The sequence below is a fragment of the Piliocolobus tephrosceles genome, chromosome 1 (genome assembly GCF_002776525.5).
Source record: "Piliocolobus tephrosceles isolate RC106 chromosome 1, ASM277652v3, whole genome shotgun sequence".
Lineage (NCBI taxonomy): Eukaryota > Metazoa > Chordata > Mammalia > Primates > Cercopithecidae > Piliocolobus > Piliocolobus tephrosceles.
In genome coordinates this window covers 13,403,482-13,422,895 of record NC_045434.1, presented here as the reverse complement: position 1 = coordinate 13,422,895, position 19,414 = coordinate 13,403,482, and the positions used below count along the sequence as shown (strand labels likewise).

The following is a 19,414-nucleotide window of genomic DNA, read 5'->3' as shown; positions in this document are numbered from 1 at the left end:
TTTTTTTTTTTTTTTTTTTTTTTTTTGAGACGGAGTCTCGCTCTGTTGCCCAGACTGGAGTGCAGTGGCCGGATCTCAGCTCACTGCAAGCTCTGCCTCCCGGGTTTACACCATTCTCCTGCCCCAGCCTCCCGAGTAGCTGGGACTACAGGCGCCCGCAACCTCGCCTGGCTAGTTTTTTTGTATTTTTTAGTAGAGACGGGGTTTCACCGTGTTAGCCAGGATGGACTCGATCTCCTGACCTCGTGATCCGCCCGTCTCGGCCTCCCAAAGTGCTGGGATTACAGGCTTGAGCCACCGCGCCCGGCAACCTACTGTTTTGAAGTAACAAAAATGCTACTACACAAATGAGTATCATCGAGAAGGGAACTGGAAAACAGTGCTTGCCATGACTCATGGCATTCTGTAATAATATACTACACTAAAGCTTTTGTATTGACTAAACCAGCTGTGATTTACTGAATGCCTAATATATAACAGACACTCAGTTAGATATTTAATGTATTTCATTTAATCTCACAACTCCAACAGGTGTTTTTTGTTTTCTGATTTTATGAGTAAGGAAGCTGAGACTGAAAGAGGTACGTGACTGTGATGAAACAGCAACAAGTGGCTGGCCTAGGACTGAAACCAAGTCTAGATGACTCTAGAGCCCTACTCTCTCACACAACACACAGCTGCTGACAACATCCAAATCCAACACATCCTAGTGTACCCCCAGGAACAAATGCTGGAGTTCCACTTCCACCTCGAATGTAAAAAGCCAGAAAGTGCATCACTCCTGCCCTTACCAGTTAAGAAGAAACCAGATAACCCACAACATCATAACTTTTGTTACAGCCATTAGAGAGCTGAAGTCTTGGGGAAAGCCAGCAGCTAGAAGCTAAGGACACGCCTGCTCCCTCCAACGAGAGACAGAGGAAGCCCTGGCTCTACTGGCTCTATGATGGCTGAGCACAGGGGCAAAATACTGGACACCAGACAAGCAGGAAAGATTCCCGCCATGATCTCACTAAAACACTAGAGTTCAGTGTGGGCTGGGCCTGAAACAGAAGTCCTGGAGGCTGCTGACTGCTGACGCAGGAGTGTGCACCCATCCTCAGGATCTGCCCCAGTGACCTCCACTCTGTGGGAAAGGCTGACATCACAGCCATGGGTGCTGCAGGCCTGGAGGACGGAATGGCCAAAGTGTGGGAAAGGCACAATGCCCCACCGGGATTCTTCTCTCGATGGAGGAGAAGGCTAAGCTACTAGGGGAGGGATAGCAAACCCTGTCACTCCAGGGCACAGAAAAGACCCCTACAGCCAGAGGAAGGGAGGAGTCCAGCTACCAGAGGAGAGGTGGGAAACATACTGTGCACAATCCCCACTAAAGGTACAACGCATCTGGCACAGCTCGGCTGCCCCAGGAAAAATGCCCTGATCAGGTGCACTCCTGAGACACAGAAACACTAAGACAAGACAGCAGAGACCCTGCTGTGCCCACTCCCACCAGACTACCAAGCAAATGACAAACAACAGCACTCTTTATTTTGAAATGGAGTTTCACTCTTGTAGTCCAGGTTGGAGGGCAATGGTATGACCTCAGCTCACTGCAACCTCTAACTCTCGGGTTCAAGCGATTCTCCTGCTTCAGCCTCCCGAGTAGCTGGGATTACAGATGCCTGCCACTACATAAGGCGAATTTTTGTATTTTTAGTAGAGATGGGGTTTCACCATACTGGCCAAGCTGGTCTTGAAATCCTGACCTCAGGCGATTCGCCAGCCTTGGCCTCCCAAAGTAATGAATTACAGGTGTGAGCCACTGTGCCTGGCCAACAGCACTCTCTAAATGAGATCTTCGATAAAACCTACAACTTTCAATCTCTAAGAGACACCTCTGGGCGGGCGCAGTGGCTCATGCTTGTAATCCTAGCACTTTGGGAGGGTGAGGTGGGTGGATCATCTGAGATCAGAAGTTCAAAACCAGCCTGGCCAACATGGTGAAACCCAGTCTCTACTAAAAATACAAAAATTCGCCAGGCATGGTGGCACACACTTGTAATCCCAGCTACTTGGGAGGCTGAGGCAGGAGAATCACTTGAACCCAGGAGGCAGACGTTGCAGTGAGCTGGGATCGCACCACTGCACTCCAGCCTAGCAACAGAGAGAGACACCTCTAAAAAAGTCAGCTACAAACTGGAGCAAAATATCTGAAACACACATAGCAGGAAAAGGTGTTATATCCACAATATATAAAGAACTCCTTACAATTGTATAAAAATAATTTAAAGTTCACAAAAAATGGGCAAAATTTTTGTACCAACATTTCACCAAAGAATAGATACAAATAGTAAGCACATAAGATGTTTAACATCTGTAGTCACTGTGGTTGGCAAACCTTTAGAATGGCTAAAATTAAATGGCAATGCCAAGTGCTGGTGAGGATGTGAAGCAACTGACATTCTCATCTATAGCTGGTAGGAATGTAAAATGGTACAAGCACTTTGGAAAACAATTTTGCAGCTTCTTAGAAAGTTAAAATATACCATAAGATCCGGCAATTCAACCAGGCAGTTTCTCAAGAAAAACGATCTGTACCCAAATCTTTTTAGCATTTTTATGTATAATAGCCAAAGGCTGAAATAACCTGAATGTTCAAACTGGTGAATGGGGCCGGGTGCAGTGGCTCAAGCCTATAATCCCAGCACTTTGGCCGTCCAAGGTGGACAGATCACCTGAGGTCAGGAGTTTTAGACTAGCCTGGCCAACATGGCAAAACCCCATCTCAACTAAAAGTATGAAAAAATTAGCCGGGCATGGTGGATATGTGTCTGTAATCCCAGCTGCTTGGGAGGCTGAGGCATGAGAATCACTTGAACCTGGGAGGTAGAGGTTGCAGTTAGCCAAGATGGTGCCACTCACTCCAGCCTGAGCGACAGAGCAAGATTCCATCACAATACAATACAATACAACACAATAAATACAATACAACACAACACAATTAACAGGTGAATGGATAAACAAATGGTACTGTCATACAATGGAATACTACTGAGCAATAAACACAAATTAATTACCAATGCATTGCAATAATAAGAACAAATCTCAGATGGGCACGGTGGCTCAAGCCTGTAATTGCAACACTTTGGGAGGCAAAGGCAGGAGAGCTGCTTGAGCTCAGGAGTTCAGGACCAGTCTGGGCAATAGTGACACCTTGGCTCTACTAAAAACTTTAAAAACTCAGCCGGGTGTGGTGGTGAGCACCTGTAGTCCCAGGTATTTAGGAGGCTGAGGCAGGAGGACTGCTTGAGCCCAGGTGATCAAGGCTGCCGTGAGCCATGATCCGCCACTGGACTCCAGCCTGGGCAACAGCACAAGACACTGTTCCCCTCCACCAACCCTCCCCCACAAAAAACCAAACCTCAGAATCATTATGCTGAGCAAGTTAGACAAGAGTACATCCTGTATGATGACTCTACTTACATAAAATTCTGGAAAAGGCAAACTAACACATAGAGACAGAAAGCAAGTGAATGGCTGCCTGAGGACAGAGGTGGAGGGACATATTGCAGAGGGTTAGGAAGAAACTCAAGGAAATAAAGCGTTCGGTATTGGGACTACGGCAGTGCTTTCAAGATTGCCTACATATGTTAAAATCATAAAACTGTACATGTCATATATGTGTAGTTTACTGGAAGTAGCCTTAATAAACAAACAACAAAAAAAAAAAGGTTTTAAACATTTTGGCTCTAAGAAAAAGGAAAAAAGTTTTACATGGCAAAATTTCCCATAAGCCAAGTCAAAAAGCCAACGAGCTGGGGTGTGGTGGTGCTCACCTGCAGTCCCAGCTACTTGGGAGGCTGAGGCAGAATGATTATTTGAGCAAAGGGAATTCCAGGCTATAGTGGACTATGATTGCGTCACTGCACTCCTGCTGGAGAACAAAGCAAGACTCTATCTCTTAAAAATAAAAAAAGGGCCAGGCATGGTGGCTCATGCCTGTAATCCCAGCACTTCGGGAGGCCGAGGGGGGCAGATCACCTGAGGTCGCGAGTTCGAGACCAGTCTGACCAACATGGGGAAGCCCTGTCTCTACTAAAAATACAAAATTAGCCAGGCGTAGTGGCACATGCCTGTAATTCCAGCTACTCAGGAGGCTGAAGCAGGAGAATCACTTTAACCGGGGAAGCGGAGGTGGAAGTGAGCTGAGATCACACCATTGCACTCTAGCCTGGGCAACAAAAGCAAAACTCCATCTCAAAAAATAAATTAAATAAATAAATAGCAAATGACAAATAGAGAAAAAATATTTATAATTCATGTCACAAAAGGCTGATTTCATGAACATCCCACAGATCAGTAAGATTAATAATTCAAATAAAACAAAGCACAAATGACTTAAATTACATGACAAGATGCTCACTCATAAGAGAAATTCAAATTAGAAATACCACACTCAACTATCAGGTTTCCAACAATCACAAAGCTCAAAAATATACTTTTTTTTTAGATAGGGTCTCACTCTGTCATCCAGGCCGGAGTGCAGTAGTGCAATCATGGTTCACTGCAGCCTCCACTCCCTGGGCTCAAGTGATCCTCCCACCTCAGCCCCCAGAGTAGTTGGACTACAGGCGTGCACCACCTTGCCCAGCTAATTTTTGTATTTCTTTGTAGAGATGGGGTCTTGCCATGTTGCCCAGGCTGGTCTCGAACTCCTAGGCTCAAGCAATCCACCCACCTCAGTATCCCAAAGGTGCTGGGATTACAGGCACGAGCCATCTTCCCTGGCTAACATACCGTTTTTGTAAAGTAAAAAACGTTACTGTTGGTAAAGATGTGGGAACATAAATAGGTTGCAATCGCTACGAGACAGCAGTCAAAATTACGAATGCAAATACCTTTCTGACTGAGCAATGCCACTGCTAGAAGTTTATCCTACAGATAAGTTAGCTCGTGTACAAAATTACCTGAGTACAAGGTCACTCATTTACTCCAACATTATCTGTTTTGTTTTGAGAGAGCGGGTCTTGCTTATCGCTCAGGCTACAGTGCAGTGCTGTGATCACAGTTCACTGCAGCCTCAAGCTCCTGGGCTCAAGTCACCATCCCACGTCAGCTTCCTAAGAAGCTGGGACTACAGAGTCGTGCCTCCATGACCAGCTAAAATATTACAGCAAGGATTTTTGTTTTTGTTTTTGTTTTTTGAAGACAGGGTCTCACTCTGTCACTCAGGCTGGAGTGCCAGTGGCGCAATCACAGCTCCATCTCCTGAGCTCAGGTATTCCTTCATCTGATTCCCAAGTAGCTGGGACTACAGCGCACGGCATCATGCCCAGCTAATTTTTTGTAGAGATGGGGTTTTGCCATTTTGTCCAGGGAGGTCCTGGGCTCAAGTGATCTGCCTCCCTTGGCCTGTAACAGTGCTGGGATTACAGGCATGAGCCACTGCACCTGGCCTCTAGCATTATTTGTAATGGCCATGAGACTGGGAAAAAACTTTACGTCCATCAGTGGGAGATTTGATAAAATAAATTAAGGCACACCTACAGAATACTCTAAGAAAAAGGGCATTTTTAAAAAATGCTGTAAAAATAATCACTTTCACACCAATATAAACAGATCTCCAAGTTGTACCAAGTAGAAAAAGGGAAGGTGTGGAGTAGTGTATATGTTGAATACCAGTGAGTTAAAATGTTTTACGTGGAAAGAAGAACATATATGCGTATCAGGTTTTTTTTCTTTTTTTTTTTTTTGAGAGGGAGTCTCGCTCTGTCGCCCAGGCTGGAGTGCAGTGGCGCAATCTCAGCTCACTGCAAGCTCCGCCTCCCAGATTTACGCCATTCTCCTGCCTCAGCCTCCCGAGTAGCTGGGACTACAGGCGCCCGCCACCTCGCCCGGCTAGTTTTTTGTATTTTTTAGTAGAGACGGAGTTTCACCGGGTTAGCCAGGATGGTCTCGATCTCCTGACCTCCTGATCCGCCCGTCTCGGCCTTCCAAAGTGCTGGGATTACAGGTTTGAGCCACCGCGCCCAGCCTGTTTTTAGTTTCTTATGTAAGCTTCTAGAGACATCTTAGCATTTAAAAACTGATACCCGCCGGGCGCGGTGGCTCAAGCCTGTAATCCCAGCACTTTGGGAGGCCGAGACAGGCGGATCACAAGGTCAGGAGATCGAGACCATCCTGGCTAACACGGTGAAACCCCGTCTCTACTAAAAAATACAAAAAACTAGCCGGGCGAGGTGGGGGGCGCCTGTAGTCCCAGCTACTAGGGAGGCTGAGGCAGGAGAATGGCGTAAACCCGGGAGGCGGAGCTTGCAGTGAGCTGAGATCTGGCCACTGCACTCCAGCCTGGGCGACACAGCGAGACTCTGTCTCCAAAAAAAAAAAAGAAACTAAAAACACTTGCCTAGGGTAGGGAATTGGCTGACTAGAGAAAAGGTATATAATTAAATTTTTTTTATTTTTTTATTTTGAGACAGAGTCTCACTCTGTTGCCAAGGGTGGAGTGCAATGGCACAATCTGGGCTCACTGCAACCTTCATCTCCTGGGTTCAAGCAATTCTCTTGCCTCAGCCTCCCAAGTAGCTGGGACTACAGGCATGAGCCACCACACCCTGCTAATTTTTCTATTTTTAGTAGGGACAGTGTTTTGCCATGTTGGCTAGGCTGGTCTCAAACTCCTGGCCTCATGTGATCCACCCACCTCGGCCTCCCAAAGTGCTGGGATTACAGTTGTGAGCCACCACATCCAGCCATCATTACGTTTTAAATTAAAAACAACAACAAAAAGGCAGTGGCTCATGCTCGTAATCCCACTGTTTTAGAAGGCTGAGGCAGAAGTCTTGAAGCCAGGGGTTCAAGACTAGCCTGAAAAACATAATGAGACTCTGTGTCATAAAATAAAATTAAATTAAAATACAATACAATACAATACAATAAATAAAATAAATAAAAAATAAGATAAAAAATAAAATAAATTAAAATTAAAATTAAAATAAAAAATTAAAATATAATAAGATAAATAAATAAAATTAAAATAAAATAGCCAGGGTGGTGTGCACATCTGTAGTCCCAGCTACTGGGGATGCTGAGATGGGAGCATCACTTGAGCCCAAAAGTTTAAGGTTACAGTAAGCCAAGATCTTGCCACTGTACTCCAGTCTGGGTGACACAGCAAGAGCTTGTATGTTAAAAACAAAACAAAACAGGCCGGGCACGGTGGCTCAAGCCTGTAATCCCAGCACTTTGAGAGGCCGAGACGGGCGGATCATGAGGTGAGGAGATCGAAACCATCCTGGCTAACACAGTGAAACCCCATCTCTATTAAAAAATATGAAAAACTAGCCGGGCGAGGTGGCGGGCGCCTGTAGTCCCAGCTACTCGGGAGGCTGAGGCAGGAGAATGGCGTGAACCCAGGAGGCGGAGCTTGCAGTGAGCCGAGATAGCGCTACTGCACTCCAGCCTGGGCGACAGAGCGAGACTCTGTCTCAAAAAAAAAAACAAAACAAAACAAACAAAAAAACAATGAGATGGGGCTGGAGGAGAAGCTGACGGTATTGGTGTGAAAATTCCAATTTTCTAACATATCCTGCTAAACTCCTCAGTAGTACTTGTACATACACCTGTCAGAACCTCTGTTTCTGTTCAAATTTAGGCTCCTGGGTTTCAACCTCATACAGAAATAAAAGTATGACTCAAAAAGAAGAGTTGTATCTTACTAAAGTTTTTAGTGGCCGGGCGTGGTGGCTCAAGCCTGTAATCCCAGCACTTTCAGAGGCCAAGACGGGCAGATCACGAGGTCAGGAGATCAAGACCATCCTGGCTAACACGGTGAAACCCCGTCTCTACTAAAAAATGCAAAAAAAAAAAAAAAAAAGAAAAAACTAGCTGGGCGAGGTGGCGGGCGCCTGTAGTCCCAGCTACTCGGGAGGCTGAGGCAGGAGAATGGCGTAAACCCGGGAGGCGGAGCTTGTAGTGAGCTGAGATCTGGCCACTGCACTCCAGCCTGGGTGACAGAGCAAGACTCTGTCTCAAAAAAAAAAAAAAAAAAAAGTTTTTAGTATCCATAGGACTGAACAATGCCTGGTATCTAGGAGGATCTGCATCTTTGGTTACCTCAGTAAACACTGTGGGAACCTATATAGTCATCAAAACTTAACTATACACCTGGCACTGCGATGGTTATGAGGAAAAACGCGAAGACCTGGTCAGCGAAATAACTCCAAATGAAGACTGAATATTGAAATGGAGTCACCAAGATGTCCAAAGGGACTGTTGTCATACAAAAGTTTGATAGAACAGGATTCCCAGAAATGTCTCTAAAATACATTATATTTTATCTAATATAAAGAAATCTCTGATCATAAACTTCAACATTTCACGTACCATATGAAACACCCAATATGAGACTAATAGGAAACCAGCATAAAGCTGAAGGTAAGTGAAAAATAAGCCTTCCATATGGAAAAGCGAACAAGGAGACTTGTATGTTTCATTCTTGGCACTGAGTGGGAAACAAAAAAATCCCGAGCACTGGAAACAAGCCATTACCAGTATGGTCCAAAACCCTCAGACAGAGAATATCAAGTGGTCACAGGCTGGCAGTATACCCAGGTGACCAGCACAAGCAAACATGAATTCTCTCTGGAAAAACACAGGAAATAAGGCATTTGTAATCTGTATGAGAAAATTCAGACATGAAGCTTTACAGTCTCTTCCAAACACTAAAAACATACGTAAAATTTCCATGGCTCAATTTCCAGCAATATTTTCTGCGACTCTATGATTTACATTATGGCTTAAAGAAAAACATGGGACAAACTTAAAGGCTCTAAAATACAGAAACAAATAGTCAAGCATGCTCTTAATCCAACTATATTAATAAAATCTATGAAATTGTTAAGAAATAGTCTCACGTTTTAGCCACAAAGGAAGAAAATTTAAGGTGACTCCCTTCCTCTAATTATAGACTTACTTTATTGCTGCCAGCTTTTTGGATAGAGTTCCCTCTGCTGGAATCTTTGAGGAGAAAGAAAAAGTATTAAAGACAGTATTTGAAATATTACCTCAAATTAATATTTTAAGTGAAGTCTAAATATCCAACTCCAGTACACTGTGATCAAACACATTCCAGGGAAATAAACAAATCAGAAACAATCACCCTAATGTATTTTTTTTTTCTGTTTTTTTGAGACGGAGTCTTGCACTGTCGCCCAGACTGGAGTGCAGTGGCATGATCTCGGCTCATTGCAAGTTCTGCCTCCCGGGTTTACGCCATTCTCCTGCCTCAGCCTCCCGAGTAGCTGGGACTACAGGTGCCCATCACCACGCCCGGCTAATTTTTTGTATTTTTAGTAGAGATGGGCTTTCACCGTGTTAGCCAGGATAGTCTCGATCTCCTGACCTCATGATCCGCCCGCCTCAGCCACCCAAAGTGCTGGGATTACAAGCATGAGTCACTGTGCCTGGCCAATCATCCTAATGCTATATGAAATGAAGCTTGTGGCTTAGGATAAGTTTTTCCAACAAAACCATCATGCTCAGATTTAACAGGCTCAAAAACCCAGAGAGAAGTTAAGATTCTGGGCTCTCAAATTGCATCAGATGACTCCAACAGGAAGGACACCAGGAAGAGACACCAACGATGAAAGACACATGAAAAATGTAAGGAAAAGGCCGGGCGCAGTGGCTCACGCCTGTAATCCCAGCACTTTGGGAGGCCGAGGCGGGTGGATCATGAGGTCAGGAGATCGAGACCATCCTGGCTAACACGGTGAAATCCCATCTCTACTAAAAATACGAAAAATTAGCTGGGAGAGGTGGCGGGCGCCTGTAGTTCCAGCTACTCGGGAGGCTGAGGCAGGAGAATGGCATGAACCCGGGAGGCAGAGCTTGCAGTGAGCCGAGATCATGCCACTGCACTCCAACCTGGGCGACACAGCAAGACTCTGTCTCGAAAAAAAAAATAAAGAAAAATGTTAAGGAAAAAGAAAAGTTTATAAAGTAACATTTTATCATGTATTCTAATTTTTAAATATGTGTAACTAAACTGATGAATAACATAAAAAGACATATCACTCTCTTAAGAGTTTATATATTTTAACAGGCAAAAAAATGCATGGTGTCTTTCATTGTGCAGTTATGGGAATCCCCTTTATATTCAGGTTCACTTTATTTTCAGTCACATATAGCCTCCTTTAAGAGTGGATGGGGTAGGTAAGGAAAACTTTATGGAAGAGGCAGAAATACACGTCAACAACTACAGCTGTTGACGACATGCCAAATGCAACCAGATACTGAGAAGATCAAGGTGAGTCGACTAAAAACACAAAAAATTAGCCAGGCGTGGTAGCCCACGCCTGTAATCCCAGCTACCTGGGAGGCTGAGGCATGAGAACTACTTGAACCCAGGAGGCGAAGGGTGCAGTAAGCCGAGATCCTACCACTGAACTTCAGCCTGGGTGAGAAAGAGTAAGACTCTGTCTCCAAAAAAAAAGAAAAAAAAAAAAAAACAGAATAAAGATTTCCTATATTCTAATATACATTAATTATGCAATACTGTCCAAAAACGTACACTATGGTACGTCAACTAACTATGCCTATGCAGTTAAAAAAAAAAAAAAATCATGTATGGGAAAACCAAATATAAATGATACTTATTTCCTGCTCCAAAGAATGTGGCTATAACTGGTTCAGAGTGCTGAGCTGGTAAAATCCAACTCACTTCTATAAAGTTTTAATATTAAATTGACTTAAACACTTGATCTGCCTGTGCTCAGAGAACAAGGACTGTTTGCAGCAATCACACCCACCTCCCATACTAAATGCATATGATGGGACTAAGAAGAGAATGCCTAGGATTCCAGCAAGGATAACCAGTATTAACTTTTCAGCCTAAAAAAAAAAAAAAAAAACTTTTCAGCCTATTCTGTTGACAGAGTAAATAACTCACCCATCCACCCTACAAAGTACATTGCAGACTTTCATAGCAAGAGTATCATTTTATTAAGTAAACTCACTACATTATTTAAAAAGTTCAAGAGTCAGCAGTAGATAATAAGAGCAACTCTTTTCTTGGGTTAAATTTGAACCTATTGATTCAAAAGGTTAAAGTGCTCCACCATCTCACTAACAGCAAGAAGTTAATCTGATTTAAATGCAACACATTTTAGTATTATGTAATTTTATGGGGGAATGAAACATACCAGAGAACGAAATCGTACAGATTCTATTTGTCCATACTCTTTAAAAAATGATTTCAGCTTCTAAAATTAAAAAAAAACACATACACATTAGCTCACTCTCAGGACATCAAATAAGTGCTATAAAAGGGAATTAAGAAAAATTGTCCGATAATCCTTACTGCCAGGTTTTTTTTTTTTTTTTTTTTTGAGACAGAGCCTCGCACTTTCACCCAGGTTGCAGTGCAGTGGTATGATCTTGGCTCACTGCAACCTCCGCCCCCGCGGCTTCAAGCGATTCTCCTGCCTCAGCCTCCCAAGTAGCTGGGATTACAGGCGCCCGCCACCATGCTCAGCTAATTTTTGTATTTTTAGTAGAGACGGGGTTTCGCCATGTTGGCCAGTTTGGTCTCAAACTCCTGACCTCAAGTGATCCAACCACCTCAGCATCCCAAAGTGCTGGGATTACAGGCATGAGCCACCACACCCGGCCTACTGCTAGTTTTTAAGAACATTTCAGGAAAAGCAGGTGACTATTCAGTTGGATGAACAAAAAAATTTTACTGAAACTTGTGAGATTCTGTCTAAAAAAAAAAAAAAAACACACAATTCAAGCTCCTATTAGTATCCATTGGATGTATAATGCTTTTCTTTCAATCTTTTATAACCTTTATCACATGTAAATTAAAGATAGACTTACACCTTCCATAGATTCTCTCTTGTTTTCACATTGGTTTAAACCAGGAATAACCTTTTTTTTTGAGACGGAGTCTCACTCTGTTACACAGGCTGGATGCAGTACAGTGGCACACTCTTGGCTTCTGCAACCTCCCCCTCCCGGGTTCGAGCAATTCTCCTTCCTCAGCCTCCAAATAGCTGTGATTACAGGCATGTGTCACCACATCCAGCTAATTTTTTGAACTTTTAGTAGAGAAGGGGTTTCACCATGTTGGCCAGGCTGGTCTCGAACTCCCTACCTCAGAGGATCCGCCCGCCTTGGCTTTCCAGAGTGCTGGGATTACAGGTGTGGGACACCACGCCTGGCCTCAAAAAGGTTTTTCTACTGTTTTTAATGAAGTAGAGTTTAAATTGTCCTTCAAAATATGAGCAGGATGCTGAGCTAAGGATTTCAACAGTTACTATCACATGAACATGCAGAAACAAAGGGCAGGTTTTGCTTCAGCGATCCTCACACAATGGAAGAAATGCAGGACATCGTCATTCTTTAAACAACACATATTTACCAGGCACAAGGCACCATTTCAGGTGTCAAGAGACAGAATGAGGCTGAGCACGGTGGCTCACGCCTGTAATCCCAGCACTTTGGGAGGCCGAGGCAGGCGGATCACAAGGTCATGAGATCAAGACTATACTCGTTAGCATAGTGAAATCCCATCTCTACTAAAAATACAAAAAATTAGCCAGGTGTGGTGGCAGGCACCTGTAGTCCCAGCTACTCGGGAGGATGAGGCAGGAGAAGGGCGTGAACCCGGGAGGCGGAGCTTGCAGTAAGTCGAGATCACACCACTGCACTCCAGCCTGGGTGACAGAGTGAGATTGTCTCAAAAAAAAAAAAAAGAGAGCCAGAATGATGAAAAAAAGAGGATCAGGCCCAGTGGCTCATGCCTGAAGTCCCAGCACCTTGGGAGGTTAAGAAGGGCAGATCGCTTGAGCCCAGGAGTTTGAGACCAGCCTGGGCAACACAGCGAGAACCTGTCTCCACAAAAAAATACAAAAAGTAGCCAGACATGGTGGCATGCGTCTGTAGTCCCAGCTTCTCAGGAGGCTGAGGCAGTAAGATCACTTGAGTTCAGGAGTTTGAGGCTGCAGTGAGCAATGATCATGGCACTACACTCCAGCCTAGGTGATAGTGACAACCTATCTGGAAAAAGAAAAGAAAAAAGAAAAACATCTTTAAACATATGGAGCTTATATTCTAGTGGCACATAACAGGAGATAAGGCTGAAAGAAAGAAACCAGGCAGGACATCACTGCAGTATTCAAATATAATCTGCAAAAGCCTGAATTAGGGCAGGGACTGCAGGAATGAAAAGGAGGGGGTGGATATTGGAATCCATTTATATTAGGATGATTTATGTAATAATTTACAATGAAGTTAGAGCCATGACTTATTATTGAATGCTTATTCAACACAGGAAGAACAAAGTTATTCACTTCTCTAAAATTTTACTATACACAAACTTACCTTCTTATTACATGTAACAGGCAAATTCCCAACAAATACAGTTCTCTCGTTCTTTAATCTCTCTTCTTCTTGGTTGATTTGAATTTTCTTTCTTTGACTGACAACTGTGTCATCTATATCATCAAGTATTTTTCTATCTGCTACTTTAACACCAGGTTGAGAATTTTTCCTTTTCTGCCCTTGTTTCTGGTGAATTTCTTCTTCTAAATCAGCACTCGCTAGAGCACTTTCCCTTTTTAAGGCAAAAAATAAAACAAAACAAGCAGTAAGAGTCATACCAGGTAGGTCTAGTATTTGACAAAGCGCAGCCCTACCTTCCCAATTAGAAATATTTTGCAATGTCTTCTGAATTTTCCTAGATTTACCACTCACAAATATATCAAAATTTTTAAAGCAGCTTTATCTAGAAACTGACTAGTATCTTTAGAAAAAAAAATGATTTAACTCAAGAGTTAGAAAAAGTTAAGCTCTTTTTTTTTTTCTGGAGACAGGGTCTCGCTCTATCACCCAGGCTGGAGTGTAGCAGCGTAATCACAGCTCACTGCAGCCTCAACCTCCCAGGTTCAGGCAATCCTCCCACCTCAGCCTTCCAAGTAACTGGGACCACAGGCGCATGCCACCACACCTGGCTAAATTTTTTTTTTTTTTTTTTTGAGACGGAGTTTTGCTCTGTCACCCAGGCTGGAGTGCAATAGTGCAATTTCGGCTCACTGCAACCTCTGCCTCTCGGGTTCAAGTGATTCTCCTGCCTCAGCCTCCCAAGTAGCTGGGATTACAGGTGCCTGCCATCACGCCTGGCTAATTTTTTTATTTTTAGTAGAGACAGGGTTTCATCATGTTGGCCAGGCTGGTCTTGAACTCCTGACCTCAAGTGATCTGCCCACCTCAGTCTCCCAAAGTGCTGGGACTAAGGTGTGAGCCTTTTATACATACACATAAATATATATACACATATACACATATGTATATACACATATATACACACACATATATATACACACACACACACATATTTCTGAGACAGAGTCTAGCTCTGTCGCCCAGACTGGAGTATAGTGGTGCAATCTCAGCTCACTGCAACCTCTGCCTCCGTGGTTCACAACAATTCTCCTGCCTCAGCCTCCCAAGTAACTGGGATTACAGGCGCCTGCCACCACACCCAGCTAATTTTTTTTTAAGTAGAGACGGGGTTTTACTGTGTTGGCCATGCTAGTCTCAAACTCCTGGCCTCTTGATCCACGTGCCTCGGCCTCCCAAAGTGCTGTGATTACACGCATGAACCACCACGCCCGGTTTCCTTTTATATTTCTTTTGTAGAGACAGGGTTTTGCTATGTTGCCCAGGCTGGTCTTGAATTCCTGAGCTCAAGCCATTCGCCCACTTCAGCCTCCCAAAGTGCTAGAGTCACAGGCATGAACCACTGCACCTGCAAGAGTAAGTGAAGCTCAATTTTTGAACACATTAAATCTGCCAGGCAACAGCAGCAGCAAGTTCATCTAAACAGAAGCTGATTCACTTAAAGCTCTTGGAGATTTAGTTTACATTCTATCAATGCCTAATTTCATTTTCTACTCTAGACCTTTAGGGGCACTATCACACTCCCTGAGACTCTAAAAAGGTTAATATGGCAGCAGAGTACTTACTTACTCTGTACAAGCAACATGGCCAATAGGAAAAACCAGATTCCCTACTTCTAATACTTCTGTAATATTTAAAGGACTCTTACCAAAAGTAAATTGTGAAATGGTAAATACAATATAAAGTATTGCTGGATATGGATAAGCAAGGTCTGAGCATCAATCTGAAAGGAGAACTAAAGGATATTAAGGAGTGAGGGAAGAGAAGAGCCAGTAAGAATCATAAAAATGACTCAACTCATCAGCAAATAGTTACCAGGTTCCTACTCAGTTTTATGCTCTGAGGATACAAAGATAAAGAAACAATCAAAGGCCTCCAGTAGTCTAGTGAAAAGACAGACCAAGTTCACAATAACATAGTAACAGCTATGATATATGGTATGCACACATAAACAAGAAAGGCTTCTCAGAAGAGGAAATCAGTGGCTGGCACACAGTCCAATAAAAGCTGACTGTTATTACTCCTCCCCTGAGGACAGGGTCCATGTCTAGTGTTTTGCTCACCACAGTATATAAAGTGCCTAGCAGGAGTGAAAGGAAATGAGACAGTACAGTAAGGTAGGAACCAGGTCAGGAGGGACCTTCACTGTTACACAAATGTGGTTAGATTTCATCCTATTGAAGATGAGGAGACACTGAAGACTGAGAGCATCTAAAAAAGACCATTTGGGCAGAAGAGTGGAAGGTAATTAGAAAGGGGATAAGGTTGGAGAAGGGAGACCAGTAAGGATATGGTTACAACAGTGTGTATCTGAGAAGACTAATCAGACTGACCAGAGCAGGGAAGGAGGTGAAGAGGAAAAGGCAGATTAAAGAGATAATTTAAAAAAAGCATCATCAGGACTTGGCAACTGATTAGCTAAGCAAGGAGAGGAAAGAAGACAGGATGACTCTCGGGCAACTAACTTAGGCAACTAGAAGGCTAGTGGTAGCACTCATGCCAAGGAACAGGTCTGATGAGAATGATGAGCTCCCAGTGGAGCATTCTTACCTGGAGGTACACAGGGGAAAAAGAGGTGCAAATGCCAGGAGGCAAACAAACATACATGTCTGGAGATCAGGAGAGAGATCATGGTGGGCACAAGAGATACTGCCCCCAACAAAGGGTGACAAAGGGTCAAAAGAACATGACCAAGAATGAGACCCCTTAGGGAAATGCACATTTAAAGAGCAGTCAGAGGAAAAGATACCACAATAACCCCAAGAAAGAATTGGTCAAGAGGACAATCAGAAGAGATTTTTCTCAGAGAATCCAGTAGCTTCAACAAGAAAAGCAGCTACGTGAAGGGTAACAGAGGACTCATAAGACAAAAGCTGCACTGCCCATTACAATGTCAGAGAGGTCAGGGTGGCCTCAGTGAGCACTGCTTCACTGGCACAGTCAGGACAGAGAATAAAACCCGCCACCACCAGAATGTAAGTGCGTGGAAGGGTGAACAGAGTCAAGAAAAGAGAGAAAGTAAAAGAACAGACTGCTTTTCCTAAAAGCTAGACTGAAGGGAAGGACTGTGGGAATGGCAGCAAACAGAGACACGCAATTATATGGGTTTTTTTTTTTTTTGGTGGTTGGGGGGAATGTCCTTTTTAAAGATTAGAATCTTGACCACATCTATATAGTAGAAAGAGGGATAAGGGCCAGGCACAGTGGCTCACGCCTGTAATCCCAGCACTTTGGGAGGCTGAGGCTGGTGGATCACCTGAGGTCAGGAGTTCGAGGCCAGCCTGGTCAACATGTGAAATCCCATTTCTACTGAAAAAACACAAAAATTAGCTGGGTATGGTGGTGGGTGCCTGTAATCCCAGCTACTCAGGAGGCTGAGGCAGGAGAATCACTTCAACCTGGAGGCAGAGGTTGCAGTGAGCCGAAATTGCACTATTGTTCTCCAGCCTGGGCGACAACAGCGAAACTCCATCTCAAAACAAAAACAACAACAACAAAAAAATGAGTGACAAGGGAAAGAGGGGAATGTGGATGGATCTGATGGCACAGTCTCTAAAATGGCAGAAGAACATACACGGTACACACAGCAACCAGGTGGCTGAGTTAATATTGGACAAGAGGGAAGACACCTAAGAAAGAGGGGAAGAAACAAGGCTGTGTACAGATACATTAAGTTTAAATAGGAGGACAAAAATAGCAGTTCCCAACTGTTAGTGATTAATAGCTCCAGAACTGGTAAAAAGGTCTTCAGTTGAAAGGAGAAAAGGGAAAAGGAAATAAGGGGTTTGAGGAGAGTGACAAAGAAGAGAGGAATGAAGACTGTTACCTAGGTACATGTGATGGGATCACTATTTGGATCATGATTCAAATACACTGTTAAACAACGTTATGCTGGCTGGGCATGGTAGGTCATGCCTGTAATCCTAGCACTTTGGGAGGCGGAGGTAGGAGGATAGTTTGATCCCAGGAGTTGAGGACTAGCCTGGGTAACATAGTGAGACCCTGTCTCTATTTTTCTAATTAAAAAAAAAAAAAAAAAAGCTGCCTGGATGACTTGAGTCCAGGAGTTTGCGACCAGCCTGGGAGACATAGCAAAATCCCGTCTCTACAAAAAATACAAAACTTAGCTGGGCATGGTGGTGTGTGCCTATAGTCTAAACAACTCAGGAGGCTGAGGCAGGCGGCTGGATTGAGTCTACGAGGCAGAGGTTGCAGTGAGCCACAATTGCACCACTGCACTCCAACCTGTGTGACAGAGCCAGACCTCACCTCAAAAAAAAAAAAAAAAATGTTAATGAGGGTAAAGAATAAATTTAAGAACAGCAAACGTGTTCTTAAACATACTTGTGCGGTGGCTCACATATGTAATCCCAGAACCTTGGGAGGCTGAGGGGTGGATCATGAGGTCAAGAGTTCAAGACCAGACTGGTAATATGGTGACACCCCGTCTCTAGTAAGAATACAAAAATTAGCTGGGTGTGGTGGCACACGCCCATAGTCCCAGCTGCTCGGGAGGCTGAGGCAGAAGAATCACTTGAACCCGGGAGGCAGTGGTTGCAGTGAGCCGAGATTGCACCACTGCACTCCAGCCTGGGCGACAGAGTGAGACTCCATCTCAAAACAAAACAAAACAAAACCAACCAGACAACAGTAAACCAGGCCGCGCAGTGGCTCATACCTGTAATCCCTGCACTTTGGGAGACCAAGACAGGTGGATCACCTGAGGTCAGGAGTTCAAGACCAACCTGGCCAACATGATGAAACTCTGTCTCTCCTAAAAACACAAAAAAAATTAACCAGGCAGGGTGACGCCTGTAATCCCAGATCCTCAGGAGACCTGAGGCAGGAGAATCACTTAAACACAGGAGGCCGAGGTTGCAGTAGCTGAGATCGGGTCACTGCACTCCAGCCTGAGCAAAAAGAGCGAAACTCTTTTAAAAAAAAAAAAAAAAAAGCAAACCAAACTCTTTTATATACATGCTGAATTATTTATAGATGAAACATAAGTTTTCCTTTTGCTTCCAAATAACGAGGGGGTGGCTGGGCGCGGTGGCTCACACCTGTAATTCCAACACTTTGGGAGGCCCAGGCAGGCAGACCGCTTGAGGTCAGGAGTTTGACACCTGCCTGGCCAACATGGTGAAACCCTGTCTCGACTAAAAATACAAAAATGAGCAGGGCATGGCGGCGCACACCTGTAGTCCCAGCTACTCAGGCTGAGGCAGCAGAATCACTTGAACCTGGGAAGGGGAGGCTGCAGTGAGCTGATATCAATGCACTTCTACTCCAGCCTGGGCATGGCATCAAGACTCCATCTCAAAACAAACAAACAAAAACAAATAATGAGGGGGTATATGAGTGGGGTAAAAATACAAAAAGGTTGGCCAAGTATTAAATTGCTGATGCTGAGTACATGCGGTTTCTTAGCCTTTTCAACTTTTCTATATGTACTGGATTTTCCATAATAAAAGTTTTGAAAAAAAGTAGAAATATGAAATGAGATAAAACTAAGACGAATATTGCAGGTATAGGAATGTTAATTTCTTTACCACCCAATTTCTTTAACATCAAATAAGAGAATTTTACCAACCTGTTTGCCAACTTTTTCTCTGCGTTAGTGTGTTTCTTCTTCGCTTTCACTTTTTTTGCAGGTTCTTGCAAAAGTGGTCTTTCAATCTGGGATGTACTTTCTTCCACCTCATTCCGTTTCCTTTTTTTGATGGTTTCCTTTTTAAAAGTTTGAAGTTATATATGAGACCCCATCCTTTTAGAATTCTGACCCTAAGCCATAATTTAGTGGTCTTTCTAAATGAGCATCTCCTCTCTCTCACTGGTATGAAGAGTCACGAAAGGTTACTTACAATGAATCCTGTGTGCCCCCTTTAGAAACCGCGCTTCACGCGGTAGGTAAGAAGACTGTTTCATATGTAAGTGGTTTTAACCAGCTATTCGGGAAGAAAGCCCAGTG

The 19,414-nt window shown here is 43.8% G+C and overlaps 1 protein-coding gene across 2 annotated transcripts in view; it reads right to left on the bottom strand.

Annotated features, from left to right (window-relative positions):
* RBM34 (RNA binding motif protein 34) overlaps positions 1-19,414 on the bottom strand; it is a 28,937-nt gene that overhangs the window by 8,579 nt on the left and 944 nt on the right. Inside the window, exons 3-6 of one of the 2 annotated variants that reach the window (XM_023216227.1) lie at positions 19,037-19,173; positions 13,369-13,600; positions 11,187-11,246; positions 8,957-9,000 (exon numbers count right to left, since the gene is read on the bottom strand). In XM_023216227.1, coding sequence (XP_023071995.1) covers positions 8,957-9,000; positions 11,187-11,246; positions 13,369-13,600; positions 19,037-19,173 — 473 coding nt within the window. The remainder of the gene's footprint in view (positions 1-8,956; positions 9,001-11,186; positions 11,247-13,368; positions 13,601-19,036; positions 19,174-19,414) is intronic. The other variant, XM_023216228.2, reaches the window with a different exon arrangement.